The 26,462-nt window shown below is 42.0% G+C and overlaps 1 protein-coding gene across 1 annotated transcript in view; it reads right to left on the reverse strand.

Annotated features, from left to right (window-relative positions):
* Positions 1-2,067: 2,067 nt before the first annotated feature.
* The window catches only part of SLC16A12 (solute carrier family 16 member 12), a 79,908-nt gene continuing 55,513 nt past the window's right edge, over positions 2,068-26,462 (reverse strand). Inside the window, 7 exon segments of the mRNA XM_045438164.1 lie at positions 2,068-4,874; positions 7,210-7,469; positions 9,645-10,224; positions 12,479-12,622; positions 15,312-15,415; positions 25,527-25,642; positions 25,645-25,777. Of these exon segments, the coding sequence (XP_045294120.1) occupies positions 4,612-4,874; positions 7,210-7,469; positions 9,645-10,224; positions 12,479-12,622; positions 15,312-15,415; positions 25,527-25,642; positions 25,645-25,731 (1,554 nt within the window). The 5' untranslated portion in view covers positions 25,732-25,777 and the 3' untranslated portion in view covers positions 2,068-4,611.

Raw genomic sequence — 26,462 nt, forward strand, 5'->3', positions numbered from 1 at the left:
CCCAACCGACTGAGCCACCCAGGAGAGGGGGCAGAGGATTCAAAGCAGGCTCTGCACTGACAACAGCAAGCCCGATGTGGGGCTTGAACTCAAGAACCAAGCTGAAGAAGTCAGAGGCTCAATCAACTGAGCTACCCAAGTGCCCCAAGGGTCATCTTCTAAAATGTTAATTTTAATACCTTTTAATGTCAACTAAATCTTAAGTGGGCCATAAGTTAATTCCTTAAAAATAGGGGCACCTAGGGGCGCCTGGGTGGCACAGTCGGTTAGGCGTCCGACTTCAGCCAGGTCACGATCTCGCGGTCCGTGAGTTCGAGCCCCGCGTCAGGCTCTGGGCTGATGGCTCGGAGCCTGGAGCCTGTTTCCGATTCTGTGTCTCCCTCTCTCTCTGCCCCTCCCCCGTTCATGCTCTGTCTCTCTCTGTCGCAAAAATAAATAAACGTTGAAAAAAAAAAATAGGGGCACCTGAGGGGCTCAATCGGTTCAGCATCCAACTTCAACTCAGGTCAGATCTCACTGTTAGTGAGTTTGAGCCCCACATCGGAGTCACTGCTGTCAGCCTATCAGTGCAGAGCCCATTTCGGACCCTCTGTCCCCCTCTCTCTGCCCCTCACCTACTCGCACTCTCCCAAAAATAAATACATAAATGAATAAATAAATAAATAAACGTACGTACGTATGTATATACATATAGTGCTTTTACTCCTGAAAGAGGTCGCTGACACTTAAAATAATTAAGAGTAATAATCATCACATTTTTCCAGAATTCAAAAGCACTTTCACTTATATGATACCTCCTTAAGCTTCAGGTGGATAGATCACATGGGGGCTGGGGAAAGACAGAGGAAGAATTTTAACCTGTAACTTAGATGCCCAAAGTCCACAGAAAGAAAGCGGACCCAATCAGCTTTGTAATGACGTGGTCCATTAATAGGTGATACTAAACCACCCATACCCTCTGCTTGCAGGAATAAATTATTCTTGCCAGGTTCAGTTATTCCTTGGCAGCTGAAGGAAGACATACCCTGTCAGCATGTTAATGTATTTCAAATCGGTTCATCAAGGGGGAGGGTGAAAGATAGATAATTGTAGGTGCTGTGTGGTAGTTACGTCGAGTTCATTTTACTGTTCTTTTTTTGTACGTTTGAAAAGTTCCATAATAAAATGTTTTGTTTTAAATGTCAGTCTTTTGATCATGATTTAGTATTTTCCCATTCCCCCCTACCAAATATTTCTCTGCGTTATGGGACAAAATCCCAGTCGTCTCTCACTAGTAGCTGCTCTGGCAACAGGTATAAAAATCTATTGTTTGGTTTAGAAAAAAAAATAAAGGCTCGAACTTTGAAGTATGAGAAGAGAAACTCAGATATCTACCTTGATGTTTCATACTATCTCAGCTCAGTAAACAATTTCAGAATTAGGCCCGCTGAGACGAGGAAGGTGAGTGCCAGATAGACATTACCATCTTCGTCATCACTGGGCAATGGTGCAGGCACTTAAGAAAGAATTCAACTGTTGACTGAGAAAGCATGACTCTGGTAACGCAGAAGGTGGAACTCTCTTTTGGGACAAAGTATGTTTCCCAACCTTCTCCTTCTCCCTGTTACACACACGTAAATGCTCCCCAAGAGAGGCCTGGATCAATAGACAGCAAATTAAACCACTTAGCCTGGAAGTAGCGGTCTTGCTAGAACCAGACTCTTGGGAAAACTCTTGGAAATTTCCATTCTAGAATCTTCCTACCTATACGAATTGGTAGATTGAAGCATAATCCATAGGTGTTTTTTTTTTTAATTTTTCTCGAGGGAGGGCCTGTTTCCAAATGGCTTTTCAACACACATAAGATAACCCAGATAGGCACAAGGGGAAGGAGGCAGGGTCCAGCATCAGACAGATTCCTGGCTTTACCGGATTTCCTTGGAGGCAATGGAAATGCAGTGGCCATGTGATACCTCAGTTTCCACATCTATCAAGTGGTGATAATAGAGGTTATGGGGATTAGATAATACAATGCATAGGAAGTGCTTAGCACAGTAGCTAATACATTGAAAACACTCAATACATGGGTTTGGCTTTTGTAAATTATTTGATTGTTTACCACATCTTTATATGCCAGCTACATTTTAGCATAATCCAGACAAGCTCACTCGCCATTCAATCCAAACCCCTTGTACAGGGAAAAATGTGTTTCCAAACACAAATATAAACTCATTTTATTACGCTTTTGAAATAAGAAAATATGAGCATAAATATCTGATCTACTAGTAAAATCACAATCTGAAAAAAAAAAAAAAGGCCCAATGGTACAGTGTATCGATAGAAGTTAGCTTCTTTGCTTTTCTACTCAATTTCAAAGTAGAGCTCACAGTGATATGAAGAAATATTTAAGATGCAGAATCATCCTACCACAATTTTGTTCTTGATTCCATAAAACACATCATTCCTACGAATCTCTCCCTTTTGGAAAAAACAGTATAGGCACATGGAACCTTAACAGTAAAATTTTGTGGAGATACAATGGTGGAGTCTAAGATCTCCATTTTCCTTGCTGGTTTTCTAAAATTGCGCTCCAAATGGGCAAGTAAAATACAAATTTATGCATGTAGAAAGTAAAAATATCCCAAATACTTTAAACAAATTTTTTAAAGCTCTGGTTTCTATACTCATTTTTCAGGATCACTTATCATACTTCAGAGAAATCATATTGCAGAACTGGAGAAAGAAAATTTTACTCTGGCTGCTAGGAAAAAATATGTCTAGGAATATTTAGAACTATTTATATTTCAAAAAATCTTTAGGCTTGAAGATTCAAGAAATGATATCTAGTATAAAGTGCTATTCCAAACACACATAAGTTCATCATAACTTTGACTTTTTACAGATATTTTCCAAGTATTATTTGTAGATTGCAAATGATCCAGTAAGTGGGTTCAAAACTTAATTCTTGAGCTAAGTAAAAAGATAACAGGCGACATTCAAATTTATCTTTGGAAAGCAGCAGTGAAATATTACAGTTTTCTTCCATTAAATCAAGTCAGTATTTCATTCTGAAAGCAATGTATTAATACGCAATTTTATGAAATAATCCAGTTATAGGCGAAGACTCTTGGTGAACACGCTTCGTCAACCTAGGATCCTCCTCAGTGCCGACCAGGCATTTGTGAGACCGCCTGAGGGACAATGGATTAAATGGCCTTTAGGGTAAAAATATTTCTTTGAGGTTCAGATTTAAAATTTCTCTATAATTAAAATCCTTTTTCAATTGTGTAATTTTCTCCTAATTTACAGGTATGACACGATTTGGCGATTCAGGGCTATCACTCTGTGGATTTAAAAGCAGTTGGAGACAAGCTGGAGCGTCTGGCCTTCCTCTTCTCTTTGACACCCTCCCTCTGAAGACTCAGAAATTGTCCCAAACTATGGGAAAATAGAGTACTTGAGAATGAGTAAACTATTCTAATCCAAGGAGTGAAGGTATGTGAAAGAGTTCTATGAACTGTAAAATACCACACCTCTAGCCTTCTTCACCTTCTCCTCCCTCTCGCCTGAACAAAGCTCTAATTAATGAGAGGGCTAGGATGCCGAGGTTAACCCCTGAAGCCTTCTCATTCATCTGGAGAGGCCCATAAAGTTTCGAACGATTATCCATCAAGAGATAAAGGGCACTGGACATTGGAACAAGAATTAACACAGGCAGAAAGGAATCTCACCTCTGGAATATCTCTAGAACAATCTTTTTCAGGCAAACCTCCCTTTTGGGTAATGATGAACCTAAATGTCTGGCCTGAAAAGAAAACTCCCATCAGACATCTGCTGATTTGAGAATTCAATTCCTGCCCAGTTGGAATACTGCCAACATTTTTCAGTTCCTAACAGGAATGTGTGTGTAAGTTCAATAAAAGCTTTGTTTCTAAAGACGTGTTGGTGTTAACGTTTCAGGTGAGACTGAGGAATCACCCTTGTGACTTGGCGTATTCTGCTAAACTCAGTATTATATGTGATAGGAACAGAGGTGAGGGCCGGGTCAGAGGTGAGGGGCTCAGTCTTAGGAAGAAGGCTTTCAGTGGAGGTGGAGAGGTGAAGATGCCAACCCTTCCTCACAGTGGAGATTCTCATCAGGGCTTTAAACACTTTAGATTCTTTAGATTCTTCAAAAGGCAGTGATTCATACAGACCCCCTTCTCCAAAAAAGCATAAAGTAAGCTCACCTACACGTCATTGTTTCTCTTTACCTTCTGACTGAGGAAGATGGAGGGCCAGAGAGTTGGAGACAAAGCTTCCCAATGTCCTCTTCTTTGGTCATCTGCCTTGAAATTACCCCCAATTACCACTAACTGCATCAGCTATGTCCTAACATTCTCCACGGAGTGATGCTCATTGCCTGAAAGATGTGAGTTCAATTGTGAGTACAAATCCCAAATGAGGAAACTCTGAGCCAGTCCAATGTGCTTTGTTATTTGCTATTTTCCCCTATAAACGCATTAATAAAACAACAATAATAATTTCCTCGGAAGGCAGTGCTTCTGCCAAAATAAAATGCTTCAGAGACACACACGGTCTGGTGGTCCCACCTCTCTCAGCCCTGAAGATTCCCAGGCTCCAGGCCACTGGTCATGTGGGGTTGTAACCAGACACTGCGACAGCGACAGATTCCTCATCTTTGTGATCTAACTCTTTTGCTACAGAGTAAGCCACCGATCCATTGGTCCAGAGCTGCAGCTTCGGATCAGACTCTTTGGCCAGGAACTGCAGCTGGGTTTTTTTCATCTTCTTTACAAGTCTAGCAAAGCCAAGCAACACAGAACTAAATATCATTGAGAATCCACAGAGCAGAAAGGCTGCAGTGTAGCTGCCCGTCGTATCCACAAGCCATCCTGTAATAAGCAACAGCGAAATTACATTGTGGAGTTGACAATTCAATTATTTACCTACTCTCAAATCTAATCATTTCTTCTTTTTTTTTTTTTTTAATGTTTAATTTTGAGAAAGAGAGAGAGGGAGAGACAGAGTGTGAGCAGGGGAGGGCAGAGAGAGAGAGAGGGAGATAGAATCCGAAGCAGGCTCCAGGCTCTGAGCTGTCGGCACGGAGCCTGACACGGGGCTCAAATCCACGAACTGTGAGATCATGACCTGGGCCGAAGTTGGACACTTAACCAGCTGAGCCACCCAGGTCCCCAAATCTAATCATTTCGAAGGATAAGAACAATAGATTGCTAGCACCACCATTATAATTTTGACATGAGAAGCAGATCTAAAAATATGGTGCAGCAACTGAAAATGCATTCTGTTTTCTAGGAAAAGTTCTTAAATGGATTGTCATCGCTGGGTAAAGGGCTTGGAAGAGTGTCCCATTCTTAGTAATCGCACAATAAATATTGTTATTAATCCTAGAAAATATGGTAGAAAAGATAAAAATAGCATCAAATTATTGATGTTAGGATCACTTATCTCTGGTGTTAAGAGAATACAATTGTACCAAATGCAGGTAGTCTCTCCTACACCCACATACTGTCTATCTTGAGTGACATTAACATGCTCCTGGATATAGAAGAATCCAAATTTTCGGCTGGACCCAGTCATTGTACCCCATACAGTGAAATTCAGAACTTTGGGCCATCTTAGATGCGGCCAACGCAAACTTCACAAGATATCACTCTGCAATCGTGGCTTTTTTTTTTTTCTTCTTTTCTTTAGCTCCTTTTGCAACAAATTAATCCCAATATCAATTCCCGCTCTAAATTTTGAGGAGAACCAGGGCATATGATATGCAAAATATGGGCCACAATGATCAGGGAATCGATGGCATCAAATTAGACGTTGGCAGGCAATTATTTTACGATTAAAAAGTTTTTTAAAAACTCCTCTAAACTTCTATGCCAAGAAAATCCTCTGGAAAAGTTATATGATTTTTCCTTTCACCCACTTCATTAGTCAAAAACGGTATGCAGAAATTGTTACAAGCCCCACAAAGTTTCCTGTAATTCAAACTACTCTCGAATATTTTAGTTATTCTGTGATTTGCTTATGCATTTCTGTAGCACCAAACAAAAGAGACTGAGTAGAGAGTTGTCATTTTAACGGTAATTAAATAAGAGAAGTATTATGGTAAGAACTGACACCCTAATCCTCCAATGCCTGGCAACGAGAATGTCTAATTTGCCAAATGAAGGCCATGGATCAAAAAAAAGGATCCAGGAATCCAAATTTCATTTATGCACTATGACTTTTTAACTGAATTACACTGCTCCCTCTAAGGTTGGTAAACACAAAAATTGGCTACCAAGGGAGGATGGGGGACCTTTTGGGGGCAGTTTCCAAAAAATGAAGCACTAAAAAGATGGTCCTATATCACAGAATTTAAACTGACCAGGAAATTTTTTAAATGTTTACTTAGTTTTGAAAGAGAGAGAGAGAGAGAGAGAGAGAGAGAATAAGCAGGGGAAGGGCAGAGACAGAGGGAGATATAGAATCTGAAGCAGGCTCCAGACTCCGATATGTTGGCACAGAGCCCAATGCAGGGCTCGAACCCACAAACCATGAGATCATGACCTGAGCTGAAGTCGGAGGCTTAACTGACTGAGCCACCAAGCACCCCTGACCGGGAATTTTTATCTGCAGCTGTGAAACAGCCACAGTTTCCCCTAGTTGGCTGCTTTAGCAATGGCTGGGTTCGTAAATCATTCTATAGTTTCACTATACGCTAATTTGGATGTAAATTAAAAAAATAAAAATAAAAATAAAATAAAAATACTATCCGTAGTCTCTTAAGAATATAGGGCCCCTTTGGCTCCTTTGGCTGGCACTCAAGACCCTCCGCTATGACACCCACTTACCATTTCAGCCTCACTGCCCACTCTCCCCAAGTGGAATCCTGTACTCCCTCCAGACTTCCCTCTGAATGTGCCTGACTTATTTATAAGCCTGAACAGCTGCTCCATTCCATTGCTCCCATCATTAGTGTGGAATGGAATCAAGACCCTAACTTTGGACTTTTTCTTTCCAAGTAGGCTAAAGTCTCCACTTGGCTGGAAGAAAATGATAAAATAAGGATACAAGTGAGCCCATGATACCTCGGTGGCTCTTGAATCCCTTTCTCTTTCGCTCTTCCCAACTTAACTTCCAGTCCCCATTGTCTGTGTGTGAGTTGACAGTTTTCACATCAGTATGACAAACAGAAGAGGTGTCTGGGGGATCTCTCTGGAAACTTACCTGCGATGGGTGGGCTCACCAAGTACGGCACTGCATGAAGGAAGTACACCACACCGAGGGCTGATGACAAAGACGTGGTCCCTACTATTTCTGCAGTCACTACTGGGATCAGAGTCACGTAGGCACCATCAAAGTAGCCAAAGGTACAAGAGAAAGGCACGAGCAGGGGAAGACTCTGGAGCATTGGGAGGCAGAGATAGCAAAGCCCATCCAGTCCCACGGCAAAGAGGTAGCAGACATACCGGTAATTCTTCAGGCACCTGTGGATTTGAAGACCAAGAATGAGTGCAGAATGCACAGCTTCTATCAAAGAGCTTTGGAACCATGGCCATGCAGCGATAAGCACTGCAGTTATTTATAGAGAAGGCTTCCCGTTATCCATGTCGTCTACCTATCTTTCTTTTGGTATAGGAAAACACAAGACTTCACCTTCCCAGGAAACATGGTGTGGCACAAAATATGCTCTAAAACTAGAAAGGCGGAAGTCTGAATCCAGTTCTGTCACCTACTAACTGCTTAACTCTTAATCTCAATTTCTTTAAGCTGTCTAATGGGAAGGTTACCTATCCCATACGGTCACCCTAAGGATAGTTGTAAAATAACAAGTCGAGTGTCAGGAGACTATTTTCTAGCCGTCTACCATATTAGATGCTTTCGGGTACGTCACCCATTGGTGTCTGCTACGTCATATGTGGTCAATAACCCAAGTTACGCAAGGGAGAAGCTAGAATATGAAGACATTAAAATGACTGGCCAGGGGGCGCCTGGGTGGCGCAGTCGGTTAAGCGTCCGACTTCAGCCAGGTCACGATCTCGCGGTCCGTGAGTTCGAGCCCCGCGTCAGGCTCTGGGCTGATGGCTCAGAGCCTGGAGCCTGTTTCCGATTCTGTGTCTCCCTCTCTCTCTGCCCCTCCCCCGTTCATGCTCTGTCTCTCTCTGTCCCAAAAATAAATAAACGTTGAAAAAAAAAAAAAAAAAAAAGACTGGCCAGAGATGATGTCAGTCTTGTACTAGGACTAAGTGTTATTTTCAAGACCTCCCCAGTGGTACTTCCGTTACCTTTTCCCCCTATAGCTCCAAACTCATCATTGATACCAATTATTTCAAAGACTCGGTATAGTATCAGCCCCGGCCATTTATGCTTTACAAATGTTTTTCAACCCGCAGTCTCATTTGAGTCTCACAAAATGCTAAGAGGTCAACAGAAAAATATTGCACTCGCCTGTTTTACAGATGAAGACCCTTGAAGATCTGAGGGTCACTAATTTTCCCTAGGTCACAGGGATAGTAAGGGGCAGAGCCAGCAGAAGAACTTAGGTCTGGTATAGCCCCTGAGCAGAGATGCCTCTATCAAACCTACACTGGGGCTGCTTCTTGTGGTTTTAGTGGTCAAGATAGAGACCCCAGCTCTTCCCGCTTTTCCTTAACCATTAAATTTGGAATTAACTTTAAATATTATACTCATAGCACTGGAGAATGGCTGTTGGACACTGAGTAAGTACCAAAGACACAATACGTGAGAAGCCACATGATGATTGCTCTCCCAGGTCACAGCTCGAGTGTGAAGAGAATCTGAGTATCTCACTCTTCTTCAATCCAAGCAGTAAGCTTAAGAAACTACCTAGTAGATTTGTTATAACTTGGGTTTCTAAGCCTAAAATCATACTGTAAGTATTTGCTATCCGCATGGTCAAACACAAATGTGTGGCTATAAGTAATGTGTTAGTTTTGCACCTAATCTCCCTGCCTGGACTCAATTCTGTTCCTCTCTCCATTTCCAGCCAGCCTCTGTGTTTTTTGTTTGTTTGCTTGTTTTGTTTTGTTCTGTCTTTAAACTAAAACCACAACACCCAGCCTGAGCACTGACTTGACTTCGGATGGAATGAAATGTGTCACCAGAACTTGTGGTTACCACAGGTATCTGCAATTTAGACATACCCATCATCCTGAACCGTCTAGAACAGAGGTTGGCAAACCATGGCCAAATCTAGATCACCACCTGTTTTTGCACTACCTGTGAACTAAGAAGCGTTTTCTATTTCTGAGTGGTTGGAACAAAAAATCAAAAGAACAATACTATTTCAACGCGTGAAAATTATCTGGGAAATTAAAATTTCAGTATCCATAGTAAAGTCCTACTGGAACATAGCCACTCTCATTTCTTCACATATTGTCTATAGTTGTTTTGTGCTACAACAGCAGAACTGAATACTTGTGATCACATGACCCACGGAGCCAAAAACGTTTACTGTCTACCTCTTTACGGGAAAAGGTTTCCAACCTCTACCTAGAAGAAACAGCAGGGGGGTTGCCCTCAGATACTGAAAACTCATTGACGTCACTCAGATGTGGGTTTTGTACAGGGTAAGGGGATGAGGGGGATCTCAAAGCTGGGAGTCCCCTGGTAGGGCGCCGACTGTGGTTTACAGATTTTACCTTCTGTCAGTTAGCCATCCAAATGTGATATTGCCAATAATGTCAATCACCCCGAGAATGGACATAAGGAAAGCAGCTTGCTGGTGACTCACTCCGACACTCAGAGCATAAGGTACCAAGTACACAAAGAGAGGGCTGCAGCCGTAAGCCATGAACAGAACAGAGATGGCTAACACAACGAAGTCTGACATCAGTAAAAAACTGTATTCCTGTTGCAAAGAGCAACAGAGGCAGGTCTGCACCCATTTTTTAGTCAAAGTTGCACAGGGAGACACTCGCTTAAAGTCTTGTTTCTGAGTTCTACAGATGTGGTCCTGCTCTGGAGTTGTATGGTCCTCTTTCAGAGTAATAGGCCGCATCAAGGCGCCGCAAACACAGAGATTCAAAACGAAGCCCCCAAGAATGAGTAACGCTCCCCGCCAGGAAAACTGTTCAATAAGGAGTTGAACCACCGGAGCCAGTATGAAGGTGCCAATGCCACTTCCTGACATAGCGATCCCGTAAGCAAGGGCCTTCCGTCTGCTGAAATATTTGCCAACCATGGCAATAGCTGGAGAGTAACAAAGTGCAAATCCGAGACCTAAGGATGAAGAGAAGTATATGAGTTCTGGTATACCGTGAGCAGCCGATGAAACAAAATATTTCAGAATAAACTTATTTGGATTAAAGAGAATCTGGGGCGCCTGGGTGGCGCAGTCGGCTAAGCGTCCGACTTCAGCCAGGTCACGATCTCGCGGTCCGTGAGTTCGAGCCCCGCGTCGGGCTCTGGGCTGATGGCTCAGAGCCTGGAGCCTGTTTCCGATTCTGTGTCTCCCTCTCTGTCTGCCCCTCTCCCGTTCATGCTCTGTCTCTCTCTGTCCCAAAAATAAATAAACATTGAAAAAAATTTTTAAAAATAAAAAAAATAAATAATAAAAAAAATAAAGAGAATCTGGCCTTCTGTCAAACCCTTTTAAAACTATTTTCTACACCGAGCTAAAGAGGAGTCTCCCTGACCAGTCATTCACAGTTTGGGAAGCATAGTGTGTGTGGATGGATGGATGGATGGATGGATTGATAGATAGATAGATATCTACAGATATCTATATCTATATCTGCCATATTTTTTTAAGGTTTGCTTCCAAAGCCATATTTTTTTAAGGTTTGCTTCCAAAGCCATATTTTTTTAAGGTTTGCTTCCAAAGAAGAAAGTCATATATATAGATATAGATATATATAGATATATGAAGTGAAATATATTTTAATATATGAAATATTAAAATGAAAGGAAGAGCTTAAAAAATCATTACACGAACTGAATTTGAATTAACTAGAAAATGAAGATAATGCTGACCCAAGAAACTTATTCTCTCCACCCAATACCTCTTTTTATCTTGGATTATCCAGAGGATTACTTCAACTCTTCACTGCCTATGAAAACACAACTCTGATCATCTGGACCACTCATGGAATTTGGATTTAAATAGCATATATGACCCCATGAAAGTTCCAGAATAACTTCACATAATGGGGAAACTTCATGCCAACTTTGTGTATGAACACAGCATGTACACATAGTAACCTGAACATATTCCTTAAAGTCAGCAGAAAACCTTTTAAGGATTTTCAGCTTCTATTCCTTTTAAGTCAAAAAAATCTGAAGAGTGTAAAACCTTGAACTCATGGCATCTAAATGGAAAAACAGAACCACCTTCGGCTCCTATTCCCATCTGCAGTGCTGGGTGACCAATGATCCAGATTTGCCTGGACCGATGGGTTTCCGGGATACGAGATGTTCAGTGCTAAGACCAGGGCACTCCTTGGTAAACTGGGTGACTGGACACCTAGCGGTTGGGACTTTTGGGTTACATGGAACAGATACCTTTTTTTTTTTTTTAAGCTGACGGAGCCAGATTTATAAAATCACTGTGAGATTATGTCCTTCATTGACCAGATCATGCTACCCCTACAGCCCAGACTGAGTTAGTGCTATTCCACATTCCTTTGAGTGATGGGGCAAAATGCCACTCCAGTGCCACCGAGTGACCCCATCTGGATGCTATGCAGTGCCCTTAGGTATGATTTATGGGATGCACATAGATTACTTCTCTTCTTGCAGGGTTCATCATAATTCTCTAAAGCATAATTCCATCACATTGAGAGAGAATGCATAATGTAAAAATCTTCACAATAAGGGGCTTTCTTTTTTAAATCGTAAACCCCCATTTATTGGATGATGCTCCTCACTCACTATAAAGCAGGGGCAACTCAGGTCGAACGCAGATAGTGTTTTGGTGTCTCAGCAAAGATGTTGGGAGAATGATGACTACTGAAAATTTATGGTGCCCTGGCTAACATCTCATTGCTTCTGAGTACAGAATCTCAGCCATCCACTGCTACCAGAGGGGAAGCCGGAAATCACTTCTATCATGTGGCTGAATTGAAGGTGATACATTTTCATTCCAGGAGTGCAATCAATTGCATTTCCAGCTCTTTTAACTGCTAGGTAGGTAAACATAAGCTAAGTCAACTAAATTATGCAACTATGGGGCACCCAGGTGGCTCAGTTGGGCGTCTGACTTCGGCTCAGGTCATGATCTCACGGCTTGTGGGTTCGAGCCCCGGCTCTGTACTAACAGTTCAGAGCCCGGAGCCTGCTTTGGATTCTGCGTCTCCCTCTCTCTCTGCCCTTCCCCTGCTCATGCTCTCTCTCTCTCCTTCAGAAATAAATAAACATGAAAAAAATTTTACGTTACGCATCTAACAAGATGACTACTTTACGGAATACAGTTCTGTTGATGGGCTTGACAACACCTGAAGGGGGTGGGGAGACAAGCGGTACAAAGAGCCCTTACCTGTGAGAACTCCCAGAGTGAGGTAGAGATGCTTCAGACTGGTGGCAAATGAGCCCAGGATGAGACCAGTCGATGCAAGCAAGCCACCCAGCATGATTCCCACTTGACAGGATAAATGGTTACTGACGACACTCCCAAGTGGAGCTTCAAAAACAATAATAAATCGGTTCAGCAGAGAGGCCTTGAGGGCACTGTGGAAAGGCTGTGGTGTTGCGTTGACAGAACAGAGAATGGTTGATCTTTACGGCATCAAGCCCGTCTCGCTCATTCCACATATTTGGAAACTGAGGACAGAGGAAATGACTTGTCTATGGTCACACGGACAACAAGTAGCAAAGCCCGAATTAGGATCGGTTCTGCTGAGTTGCATTTCCGTGCGCCCTCTGCTTCTCCATTCTATTATAGTCATAATTCCAGGGCTTGGGGGTGCTTTTAAAATAGTGAATCAGCTCCTTATTTAAATTACATGCCACTTACACAGGGATGTGGCTTGTATGTTTCACATAGTATTAATCATGCATCATTAGCAATAATTATCACAGTTAACTAGTAGGGAAGGAAAGTGGCAACACTGTGTGGCCACTAGTGTTATGCAGGAAAAGGCCAAGGAAAAAGACCATTCCACAATCTGGTACTGTTTTCGGCCTTTAGGAAACCCTGTGGATGAGAAATCAAAATCCAGAAAATCTAGGAAAATGCCTCACATCCGTAGCGACATTTGGGTTGGCCTCACTCTATTTGTGGTTTAACAATGTGTTATAATTGTGCCAGCTTTCAGGTTTATAGAATATTAATTAAGCTGGAATAGACCAAGGAGAAATTAAAGTTCAGGGGACTATGACATGTCCAAGATCACCAACAACTATAGCTCAGGGCACCTGACACCAAGTTCAGGGTTATTTCATCCTGTTACTCTGTCTCCTTGGGGCTCCCAGACTGATGGCAGAGGAGACATGGGGAAAGCATGAGAATTCTTTCTATGGAACAACTCATGCTGAGCAGCATTCCTAGTACGAAGATCAAAAGAGCAAGTTCTTCGGGTATCTGTGGAGTATAATTTTGTATTGGTCAGGTTGAAACTGGGACCCGACTCAAATGTACGTGACAGAACCAGCCGTCAGCCTCATGTCTCCTGCCAAGTTAAAACAGTGGCTGTGTGTCTATATAATCTCTGGAGAACAGGAAGGAGCAAAACTCCCGAGAATATATCTAATTCTCCAGGCTGCTGCCGCTATGGCTATTGGAAAGTGACAAAACTTACACTAAACTCAATGAAAAGTGCCCCCAGTGGGTGTCTGCAGCTTCTTCTCCATCTCCTGACCTCAACTAGTGTTGCCAGATGAGCAACATGGAAACTGGTACATGGAAACTGGATCCAACAGGCCTCAAGTCCATGCATGGCCTCCAGTCCTTGAATTTTAAAATGCTGCATCTAATACGACCCAGCTTTATCACACAGTCACTGTGATCCTGTTGGTCACCGAAGGCCATTTAGTCCTCTTCTGGGGATTATACATATTCTCCAAAATATAACAGTGAGGGAAATGAGTCACCTGTGCCATCTGAGAAAGATAAACATGGCTCACCGGGCATGGTCATACAAAGGCTGTGACTAATAACATGACCCTGAAAACCAAGTGATAGTCTTCCTGATTGAAAAAACAAACAAAACAAACAAACAAGAAAACAGGGTAGAAAACCCAAAGATATTATTTTCTGATCCCTTAAGACCTTCCAGGGTTATCAGTAGACAGAGTCAACTTAGCCTTCTCATGAAACGTGCTCTTCGTCCCAGAACTGCTCTCAAATTCCTCCCAACAAAGGAAATACATTTCAGCACAATTCAACTGATTCCTGAGTAGGTCCATTTTTTTTTCTAAAAATAAGTATGAATCAGTACCTAGAATGGAATCAGTTGATGTTATTTATAAGTTATTAAATAATATGGGATTTCCTTTTTGCCACAAGACATGGCCTGAAGAGATAATAGTGGTTTTTTTTTTTTTAATACTAAGGATTCATTTAAATGAAATGATTAAATGGGTCTAGACTGCAAATAGATCATTCCAACTTGTCCCAATCTCAGAAACTAAGACATTCATTTAAGAACTTTGGTTTAAAACGTTCGAAAAGAAAAATCTCAAGACTAGCGTTCCTCTACGACATAGATGGATTGAGAGATTCCATGGATTTTGAGACGACTCTATATGTCCTCTGTAGTACTCTTGGGGTTTCCTGAATGAAATTATAGTGACGGTGAACGTGCTGATCACATGACTGTACCATCCTATCCTTCCCTCATACTTCTCTAAGAATGAAGGTTTACGCATGAAAAACAAAATCCATGAGCCACATTTTGAACCTCTGGGAAGGGAACAGAATAAGAACAAGATTTTGTTGGCATTTGCTTAAGGAGATCATATAGGAATGGCTCATAGTGCGATCCAATGACCATTTTCATGACTGGAGAATGAGGGGCCATAGCATTTAGCAAAGAGAGGTCAAGCATATACTGTATGGTTAACTGTTTCCCAAATCAGGATGAGTCCTGTGAGGTCCAGCACCCTATCTCTATATGGGAGCACCAAATAGTATGTCTTTTTGAGTGTTAATCACCTGTTCTATCTGCCCTCAGCGAAGACCATTAATTCCAAGGGCAGGTCTGGTTGGGTTTGGTTGAAGGTAGGATCGGTCTTTTCTTTTTATATAGTCTTAGCCAACTTTTAGCAAAGCCCTTCTATTCATAAAAAGCTGGTAAACAGAAGCAGTGGAAGGCCAGTGTCACATACAGTTCAAGAGTAACCAATAATTGTCTAGCCCTGGTGATACTCACCACAGAGCATGGTCACACAGTCTACAATGGAATGGATCCAAGCTGTTTGCGCATAATCCTGAGTGAAGTATGTCTGGAACTCCACAAAAAAAATGGAAATACATCTGAAAAATACAGTGCAAGAATTTTATACCAAAAAAAAAAAAAAATGAATGAGCATGGATCAAAACCACAGCTTCAAATTCTGGATCAGCTGGTTTAATTGGTTTTCAGTGGTACATTGCTGGACCATAGTAAGTAGGAAGTCGGAATGACCCAATGGCTACGGAGCCACTCTAAAGGATGAGACGGAATGTTCATCCACTAGAAGGGCTGCTGAAGCCAAGTGGATATGAGAATCACCGCTGTAGGGAAGGTTTTATGGGAAATATGGCAGGTCAAAAATATGGGTTCTTTTTTATCTTCATATTTCACCAACATCTGTGACTTCTAAGAGGTTGTTACACAAGTTAAAATTTGACAATTAAGAATTATACATCTCTCAGGGTGCCTGGGTGGCTCAGCCAGTTAAGCATTCCACTCTTGATTTTGGCTCAGGTCACGATCTCACAATTCATGGGATCGGGCCCCAAGTCGGAGCTTGGGATTCTTTCTGCCCATCCTCTGCTCTCTCTCTTTCTCTCTCTCTCAAAAAAAGGAGTTCTACATCTCCTCTCCCAGCAATTTCAGTTCTAGGTTTTAACAAAAGGTAATAATCAAATGATGATAATAATAGTAATAATAGATACACACAAAAGGATATATTTTAAAGAACTATTTGTAAAGGCCAAATATTGTAACCAACCTATTTGCCCATCAATAAGGGACTGGCTAAGTAAATTTTGACATCAATAACATGAAATATTTTTAGGTGTTAAAAAATGATGATTTGATATGTATTTATTGATTTGGGAAAAAATTCACAATACAATGTTAAGTAAAACAAAGTAGTTTATATAGTAAAGGCTTATTTTGATAAAATCACAGTTCATATAAATAGAGAAAAAAACAAAAAAGTACCCAGTCATTATATGTGAACGGTGACATTATAAATAATCACAAGAGAGAGATAGACAGACAGACAGACAGAGACAGAGAAACTTTACACTGAAAAATTGTTAATTAGGAAAAAAAGATGTAAGTGATTTTAGAGCAATGATTTGTATCACTGTACAAGTCTGAATGAATGTCATACAGATTAGCAAGTTTCCCAATTCAGGGCAGGAGCTTCTAGTACTCGATTACAGCCAGGGGAGGATCAGGTCTTGGTGAGGATGAGATAGGAGGTCGTCTCTCTGGATAGGGCTACCGTCTAACCCATCATGCTTCAGCAGCCCGCAGTAACCTGTTATTTCTCTCCCCAGACCTTTCCAGTTGCTGCTAGATGTGAAGGCGGGTGATGGAGAAAAAGAAGGAGGAGGAGAATCAGGCAGAAAAGTGTTAGGCAGGGCCAGCTTTCCCAGCGTGCATCCTCTGCAATCGCACAGAATCTGGCACTCAGAAGCATAGAATTTCAGCTGTCACGGTCTTAAAATTTCTAACACTTTCATCTTTGAATTCGTGTTTTGTAAGTAAAGTCCAAAGGAACAACAGGGCATGCACGCGAGCAGAAGAGATACACGCACCATGTGTGTTTGCGACTCTCCGCCTTCCCATGGACACGTGTGGTATTAGACACGCAAACTCTGATAGACTCACAATGTGTGGGCGTTGGGTTAGACTCAGAGTGTGTGCAAGTTATGTTACATTGACAACTGAGTAAGCATGGGGTAGGGGGAGGAAGGCTCTCACTCCTGAGAGAGGCCATGCTTTCCTTTCAAATCAGAACTTGTTTCAAATGCAGAAAGCAAGCAACAGTGTTCTAGGAAACACAAAGCACTGAGGATTCCTACAACCTCTCTGACTCAGGTTATGTCTCTGTATTTTACTAGCCAACCACTTACGCTGAAAATTATGACATGGAGGAAAAAAGAAAGGTAGGGCCACCCACCGTTCCTTTCCCTTTCCTTCTCTGTCTTCCCTTATTCATCAGGAAGTGGAAGATAGAGAACGTTGACAGAAAGTGAGTGCATCAAGAAACGAAGTGAAAACGGTGGAGGTTGTTTTGTTTTGTTTTGTTTTGTTTTGTTTTGTTTTTTGGTGCAGGGTTTCCCCTGTTCTGGTGAAAATGAAATACATATACGTGGCTGAGCTACAGTGACTCTGCATATGAGTTCAACGCTCACGTTTGTGTTCAAAACTGGGATTGCAGGATGTAAAGATGAATGGTAAACTCGTGCTAGTAATAACACCGAAGAGCAAATTAAATACTCCATGAAGGGGCACCTGGGGGGGGGGGCTCAGGTGGTTAAGCATCCGACTCTTGATTTCAGCTCAGGTCATGAGCTCACAGTCTGTGAGATAGAGACCCACCTCGGGCTCTGCACTCACAGCGCAGAGAGCGCTTGGGATTCTCTCTCTCCCTCTCTCTTTGCCCTTGCCCGTGTGTGCACATGCATGCTCTCTCCCTCTCTCTCTCTCTCTCTCTCTCTCTCAAAATAAATAAATAAACTTAAAAGAGAATAATAATTTCATAGACATTGCCTCATTATCAAAATAGTTAAGTGATCGTTAGCCTGGGTTTCTCAACCCAAGTACTACTGACATTTTGGCCATCATCTTTAACAAAGACAACTCTTGATTTTAGGGGTTGTCCTGGGTATCATACAGTGTTTGGTAGCATCCCTGGCCTCCACCTCCCAAATGTCTCCAAACATTGCCCACTGTCCCCTGGAGGTCAAAATCAGCCTGGTTGAGAACCACTGATCTAATCTATGGTCAGGTTTTATTCTACCTTATACATAGCTCTCAAATGCCTCCACAGCTCTCCATTCCCCTTATCATTCATAATTCATGCCCATACCTCTCTCCTGGACTGCAGCCCAAACCCTCCTAACTCATCTCCCTGAATTCACACTTGGCTGCCTTCTGTACATTTTATATGCAATGGTCAGTGACCTTACTAGAACGCAAAAGAGATCCTGATGCTTCAAACTCTTTAACATGACTTCTGAGACCCCGCAGGAGTTGACCCTTCTCAGTGTTTCCCCTAACCTACACCATGCATTCCTCATTTCAGCCAGACTGAACTTATTTCCATCACTTTCAACATACCACCCATACTTTTTCACACCTCTGAGCATTAAAGAGTTTTCTTCTTTTCTAGGCTGCTCTCTCAGCTGCCCTCATTCTTGTAGTCTAAAGATATTAGTCAACTCCTCCAAGGGCACCTGGGTGGCTCAGTCGATTAAGCGTCAGACTTCGGCTCAGGTCACGATCTCACGGTTCAGGAGCTTGAGCCCCGCGTCGGGCTCTGTGCTGAGAGCTCGGAGCCTGGAGCCTGCTTCAGATTCTGGGGCTCCCTCTCTCTCTGCCCTCACCTGCTCATGCTCTGTCTCTCTCTCTCTCTCTCAAAAATAAACATTAATGGTCAACTAATCCAGAAAGGCTTCCCTGACAACCTGAGCCTGGGCTTAATACCTCTCGTAAGTGTTTACATGACAAGCGGGACACCTACCACACTACAGGGATATGGCGATTCCCTTTGCATTTGAAAGAAGGAAGGAAGGATTAGCGTTGGTAAAGAAGTGACTAGAAGTGAAGGAAGTAAAAAAGGTTGAACAGCAACTTCAAGGACATGAATGAGAAAGGGAAGAGGAAGACTGGAGGGTGGCTGACCAGGAACGTGTAGCCAGATAAGGTGAAGTAGAGATGTGAAGAATCTGAGTTCATAAGCTGGCAGAATGAAGTATCAGTAGGAGGAAGATCCCGAAGCTAGAGATGGGAAAGAACATGGGGTGACTAAGAAAAAAGGGTCCCAGATGATAAGACATTTTGCGATGGTACGCCAGTCTCTTCTCTTCACTAAATCATTCTGAGGGATTTCATATTTGTGCGACTATGTTTGTCTCTTGTAACTTTTTTATCTTGTTTTATTGCTGTTCAGTTTTCTGATTGATGGTTTTCTTAACTGACCTGATTAGTCGTATCAGTCAAACTTTAGGTATGCAAAGTTCAAAAATAATACCCGAGATTCTTATCTAACCATGTGAATAGGCCTGCCAGAGGCAAAATTTAATAACCATGAACATGCTTCTGATTGACTGCGACTTTCAAAAAACAAGTATCACTTCTTACTTGTTCTCAAAAGGGAAAAAAGTACTTTTCAAATGGTAAAGTTCCATAATTTATGGCTTCTAAACACAGGCATGACCTTAAAGAAAATAAATGTTATCGGGAGCACACGTGCTTCTCACTCCAGAAATAATTTTTATTGTCCTTTGGAAAATCTGTGCATCTGATGTGTCAGGAAAGCTGGGTCCTGATCGCTGATCCTCACACTGAGTAACTGAGAGTTTGGATAAAGCTTCTTAATCTCTCAGAGTCTCTTTTCCTCATTTCTGAAATAAGCAGTTTGATCAGCATAACTGGATCAGTCATAATGCATTCGTTAGATCATGCTCAGTAGCAAACAACTCCTAACATCCTTCAGTGGTTGATAGGCTCTGTTCCTAAGAATAAGGAAACAAAATTATCATGCAAGTATCATCCTTCAGTGGTTGATAAGCTCTGTTCTTAAGAATAAGGAAACAAAATTATCACGCAAGTGTCATCTGTATGAAATACCATTCTCAAAGATACTCTCCCTCAAGGGGCCAACATGCCTAGTATCTCCATCTTGCCACTCTGCTACAAAATTCTTCTCAAGGCACCTGGCTGGCTCAGTTGATGGAGCATGCGACTCTTAACCTCGGGGTTGTGGGTTTGAGCCCCTTGTCGGGTGTAGAGATTTCTTAAAAAGAAAGAAAAATCTTGGGGCGCCTGGGTGGCTCAGTCGGTTGAGCATCCGACTTGGGCTCAGGTCTTGATCTCACGGTCCACGGGTTTGAGCCCTGTGTCGGGCTCTGTGCCGACAGTGCGGAGCCTGGAGCCTGCTGGGATTCTGTGTCTCCCTATCTCTCTGCCCACCTCCCACCCCCCACCCCACCACTTGAGCTCTGTCTCTGTCTCTCTCTCTCTCTCTCTCTCTGTCAAAAATCAATAAACATTTTTAGAAAAAAATTTTTTTTTTTTAAATTTAAAAAAAAAATTTTTTTTTCAACGTTTATTTATTTTTGGGACAGAGAGAGACAGAGCATGAACGGGGGAGGGGCAGAGAGAGAGGGAGACACAGAATCGGAAACAGGCTCCAGGCTCTGAGCCATCAGCCCAGAGCCCGACGCGGGGCTCGAACTCACGGACTGCGAGATCGTGACCTGGCTGAAGTCGGACGCTTAACCGACTGTGCCACCCAGGCGCCCCTAGAAAAAATTTTTTTAAGAAAAAATAATCTTAAAAAATAAAGCTTCTTCTCTGGCTCCTATAGAGCTAGATGTTGACAACATCTGGTATTTGGGAAAGATGGTCCTCCGGTTGATGAAGTCATCCAGTGCATCAATGTGGAAGTGATCCACTGGCCAGTGTAGCCTAGTAGTTAAAAGCAGTACTACTCACTACCTTGTGACTCTGGACACATTATTCGACCTCTGTGTGTTGTTTCAAGGACTAAATGATTTAATAAATGAAAGGTGCTTGGAACAATGTTAACCAGCACAGAACAAGTACTCAGCTAACATTAGCTACTATTTATAGGAATTCAGCCATTGTTAAAAGAGCCCCCCAATTCCACAGGACTCTAGACATCTACTGCAACTAAGTTAATTTGGATCCAGAAGATGTCCAGAAAAATAGGTCTTTTTTTAATATAACTTTTTAAAAATATTTAATTTGAGAGTGGGGGGGGGGGCCGAGCAGAGAGAGAGTAGGAGAGAAAGAATTCCAAGCAGACTCCATTCTGTCAGCACAGAGCCCAGTGTGAGGCTAGAACTCACGAACCATGAGATCATGGCCTGAGCTGAAATCAAGAGTCAGACACTTAACCAACTGAGCCACCCAGGTGCTCTTTTTTATAGAACTTTTGTTTTCCTTTTACTTTCTGATTTATTTTTTGATGAGCATGTACTACTTTTATTTTTTATTTTATTTATTATTATTTTAATTTGAGAGAGAGAGAGTGAGTGGGGGAGAGGGGCAGAGGGAGAGAGAGAAAGAGAATATTCATCAGTCTCCAAGCTCAGTGAAGAATCTGATGCAGGGCTCGATCCCACAACTCTGGGGTAATGACCTGAGCTGAAATCAAGAGTCAGACACTCAACTGACTGAGCCACCCAGGTGCCCTGAGAAAAGTTAGGTCTTACAGCTGGAGGTTTTCTTTGAACATTCAAATCAAGTATTGCTTTTTCAACCATCAACTCCAACTCAAGCTGTCAGTTTACAAACAGAATGTCACATAATTTCACGATGAAATGTGATTCTTGAAATAGAGAATGTGTTTGGTAATAAGATATCTTGAGGCAAAAAATAAGTACTCAACACACATTAATGAACAGAGAGTATAAATAAATGAGAATGACGGCTTTAATAGCCTAGACAACTTCGAGCTTTATGTAAACTTTACGTGTAAGGCAGCATCGTCAGTTACAAGGCAAGAGTTGAAAGTTGATTTTAAAGTGGTCTGGATCATGACTGTATGGAGCATTGTTTGTAAATCAAAACCCAGGGAAGGGGCGCCTGGGTGGCGCAGTCGGTTAAGCGTCCGACTTCAGCCAGGTCACGATCTCGCGGTCTGTGAGTTCGAGCCCCGCGTCGGGCTCTGGGCTGATGGCTCAGAGCCTGGAGCCTGTTTCCGATTCTGTGTCTCCCTCTCTCTCTGCCCCTCCCCCGTTCATGCTCTGTCTCTCTCTGTCCCAAAAATAAATAAACGTTGAAAAAAAAAATTAAAAAAAAAAACAAAACAAAAAACAAAAACCCAGGGAACAATACAAGTCCTTCAATCAAAATGTGTTAAATAAATTATGCACACATCCTTGTGATGGAATCTTAAGCTGTTATTTTTCAGTGAGGTACAGCTGTATGTGCTGAATATGGAAATACTTCCAAGAGATATTATTAAGCAAAAAATAATAATAAGTTCAAAACAGTGTGTACAGTATGATCCTATTGGTGTCAAGGAAAAGAATAATAATATGCTTTACAGATGGATATAAGGTTCTTAAATTGGAGGGGGGCACGCCTGAAGAAGCTAATAACAAGGTTAACTTTGGGCAGTGAAACTGGCATTCAGGAAGCGATGAGAAAAAGACTATTTGATGCATCTCTGTATTGTTCAAGTTTTTAGCACCTGGAAGTATGGTTTAATTTTTAAGTATACAGTTTAAACAGGGGAAAAAAAGACTTAATTGCACAATAGAATAGGCACTGATCCTCTGAATTGACAAATCACCCTAGGGGCCGCTTTCCTTGGCCCTATCTCCAGTCCTATTGGCTGCTGCCTGTTCACGACACTGAGTTCCAATGCTGGCCGTGCCTTTGCACTTTTCTCCTCTAAACTTAATTCGGCTCAGCTATGCCCCTCTCAGCCTCTCCCATTAACCTCTGAGAACAGGTCTTTGCTACCTGCCACAACGCTTTTCTGGTTTCTGGCTAAACCCTTAGCAGTTCAGGAAGGGGGACTGCCCACTGTTATCCCAAAGTGAGGAAAGCAGATAAAGTACATGGACCTAATGCAGCTTGAAACCTCTCTCCCTCTCATTTCCTCCTGGCCAAATACTATCCACTCTTCAAGACTTCACTCCAGGGACAACGTCTCTTGAAAGCTGTCCTGAACTCCCAGATCAGAATTAACCCCTCTCTCACCAGCGTTATTTTACACACTGTTTTTATCCAATGTATACTTAGCCCATTTGGATTTGGATTTCAGTTATTTGTGCCCGAGCCTACCAGGCGGTGTTCCAGCATCTCTGTGTTTTTGGAAAACACCTAGATAGAGCATTGTCCTCAATGAACGTATAGCTAGATATTAGTGAACTTGATTTCCATTAACTTGAAGTTGAAAACTTAAGGATACAACCGAAAAAAATATGCAAGATTTTCAGCCTTGGGTGACAGTCATGGGTTCCACAGCAATTCCACTGTGATTGAGAAAAAAAAAATGAGATTCAATGTCCTGCCAAACAAGACAAACCATATAAGATGCCAATGAGCATAAAAGACCATCAAGAAATCAGTGTCCTTCAGGTAAGTCCTCAATTTTCTACAGACACCTGCCCCAAGTCACTTCCATAGTTTCAGAGGACAACACTCAAACAATCCAGATGTCTCCAAGCCTTAATGTGCAGTTGTTTGTACATGAATTGGGGTGACAACTAACCATGACTAATTGCCAACAGGACAAGGAGGGTAGAGAGCCTCCGTTAGAAGAATTTAGAAACAGCTGTCCCCTGGCACCATGACTTCTCATCACTGGTGTGACAACCATATGGAGATTAGGAAGTAAGATCTTAAGACAACGATTCCATTACCAAGGCAATTTTTAAAACACCTACGTCTGGTGATACCACACTGTTCTACAGGATAAGGTGCAGAGTGTTTCAGGGGACAAGGAACTGGCCACAGAACTTCCTCAAAGTGCCTGCATCTTAGAGCAGAACAAAGGTGAAGACTGAAGTAGTCACTTCTCACAATGAAAAGGCACTAACAGAGGATATGTGTGTGAATATATACATGTGTATGGAAGATGGGGCAGATACGGTGCATGTGTGAGAAATAATGAGATAGGAAGATAATCTGGTTTGTGTTGGAAAGAGTTGGTGGATTATATGCGCACATGCAATGGCAAGTAAACAAGACAAGAAGTAAAAAAGACTAGAAATCCAGTCCAGTCTGTCCCACTAGACCAAAACTGTAGGTAAGTTACTTAACCTATGTTAGCACCAGTGTCCTAATCTATTCGTGGGGATATATAAAACTATTCCATCTAAGAGGGGTCATGAGGGGCGCCTGGGTGGCTCAGTCGGTTAAGCGTCCGACTTCGGCTCAGGTCATGATCTCACGGTTCGTGAGTTCAAGCCCCGCATCGGGCTCTGTGCTGATGGCTCAGAGCCTGGAGCCTGTTTCAGATTCTGTGTCTTCCTCTCTCTCTCTGACCCTCCCCCGTTCATGCTCTCTCTCTGTCTCAAAAATAAATAAACATTAAAATAAATAAATAAATAAATAAATAAATAAATAAATAAATAAAAGGGGTCACGAAGACTCCACTACCTCCTTATAAAGATATCAACCTCCTTATAAAGCACTGAAGTCACTTCCAGAACTTTTCCATGATGGAAATGATGGGAGCTGCCGCATGTAAGAACCAAAAGATTCCTTTTTAACTCTATGACTCCTCACACCCACAACACAAGACCCATGATAGAGATGGAAAAAAAAAAAAACAGACCCAATACCATATTGTGTTAAACAAATCTATAGGTTTCTATGATACATAACCAACCAACTCTTTTTTTACCAAACACAAAGAGCCTGCTTATTTCCTGCGTTATATATTTGTTACTGATGCTTTTATTGATGATGTCATCAAATAAAGTTTTCAGGGCAAATTACGTTCGGTCACTGCTAAGGGTGTGTTGCCAGAGAAAAGAGTTCTACTTCAATGAAGGCATAAGTAGACGGAAGAGCTAGCACATGCAGACCTCAAGCATACATTTACTCCAAATATAAGTGAGATGAATGAGTCCCAATGTACATGGGTTTAACTTAAGCATATTCAACAATAGGGCCTTGGATAAAAGAACGAGGAGAAATGAACAAGAATGAGAAAAGCCTGTACTTACGCTGTTACTTTCCTTCAACCTAGAACTTAGCCTCCAGCCAAAGGTAAAAGGAAGCAGAAGAATTTAAATTCTAGGTATTAAGCTTTCCAACAGCTCAGTATCTGGTGAGCCAAGAGGTTTTCAAGGATTGTTTTGACCTTATGTATTTTTCTTTTCTGGGATGAGCTGTTTACGAAAACAAACGGCTGGAATAGCCACATTTAGTCTAAAAATGTCCTCACATTTCAGGTGTATGTGCCAGATATTATAGAAGACACCACTATCCAGGACTTTCAGGTATTAGAAAATCACATTCCTTGCAAAGAAAAAGATATCCAAGCAAAGGAAATGCACACACACATACACACACACACAAACACACACACACACACCCTGTACATATACACAGATATTTTCACAATGAGAGGTTCAGAAATAGAATGAAGCAGACTTAGAAGAAAAGACAAGCCAGATCATCTTAATAAATCTAGAAGAAAATCCCACCTACCTGGTGACTGCCCGAGTACAGATGGTAACAAGGAAACAGCCAGCCACAATCATCCAGCCCCAGCCTCCATCTGGAGGAGAGGTAGACCGAACTCGGTTTCTTTTTGCCATGGCCTCAGCTCTTTTTTTCCTCTTTTTCGAGTTTCTTCAATAGCCCAGTTGTGATCCTGGAAGAGGTTTACTGTCCAGTGACTTCCTGTTGGCATTCAAGACTGGCACAGACTGCTACCTGGCACACGGGTTACTGGCCATCTAAAACCAAAAACCAGGACATATTTATATTTTATGGTCATATCCAAAGGCTGATTTTTCACTTGACAAAAATGATCATCCTTTTCCTGTTACATACGGTTATTTGTAGCTATGGATCCTGGACTGGGGCAAAGGCCATTAGCTGTCCTTGATACCCCTTCTCCTTCTGTTTAATAACAGATCCTCCTAAATTTTAGCCAAATCCATGTCCGCCCAGTTTGATACCATATTTCCTAACCTCTCTTGAAGGTGGATGTGGCAACATGGTTTAGCCTATTTTTTTTTAATTTTTAAATTTTATTTAAATGCAAGTTAGTTAACATACAATGTACTAATGATTTCAGGAGTAGAAGTTAGTGATTCATCACTTACATGTAATGCTCAGTGCTCATCCCAAGAAGTGCCCTCCTTAATGCCCATCACCCATTTAGCCCAATCCCTGCCCAATACCCCTCCAGCCACCTTCAGTTTGTTCTCTGTATTTTTTTAATTTTTTAATGTTTTATTTATTTTTGAGAGACAGACCGATTGTGAGTGGGGGAGGGGCAGAGAGAGGGAGACACAGAACCCGAAGCAGGCACCAGGCTCTGAGCTGTCAGCACAGAGCCTGACGCGGGGCTCGAACTCACAAATAGTGAGATCATAACCTGAGCCAAAGTCGGACGCTTAACCGACTGAACCACCC

This window comes from Leopardus geoffroyi, chromosome D2 (assembly GCF_018350155.1).
Source record: "Leopardus geoffroyi isolate Oge1 chromosome D2, O.geoffroyi_Oge1_pat1.0, whole genome shotgun sequence".
NCBI lineage: Eukaryota > Metazoa > Chordata > Mammalia > Carnivora > Felidae > Leopardus > Leopardus geoffroyi.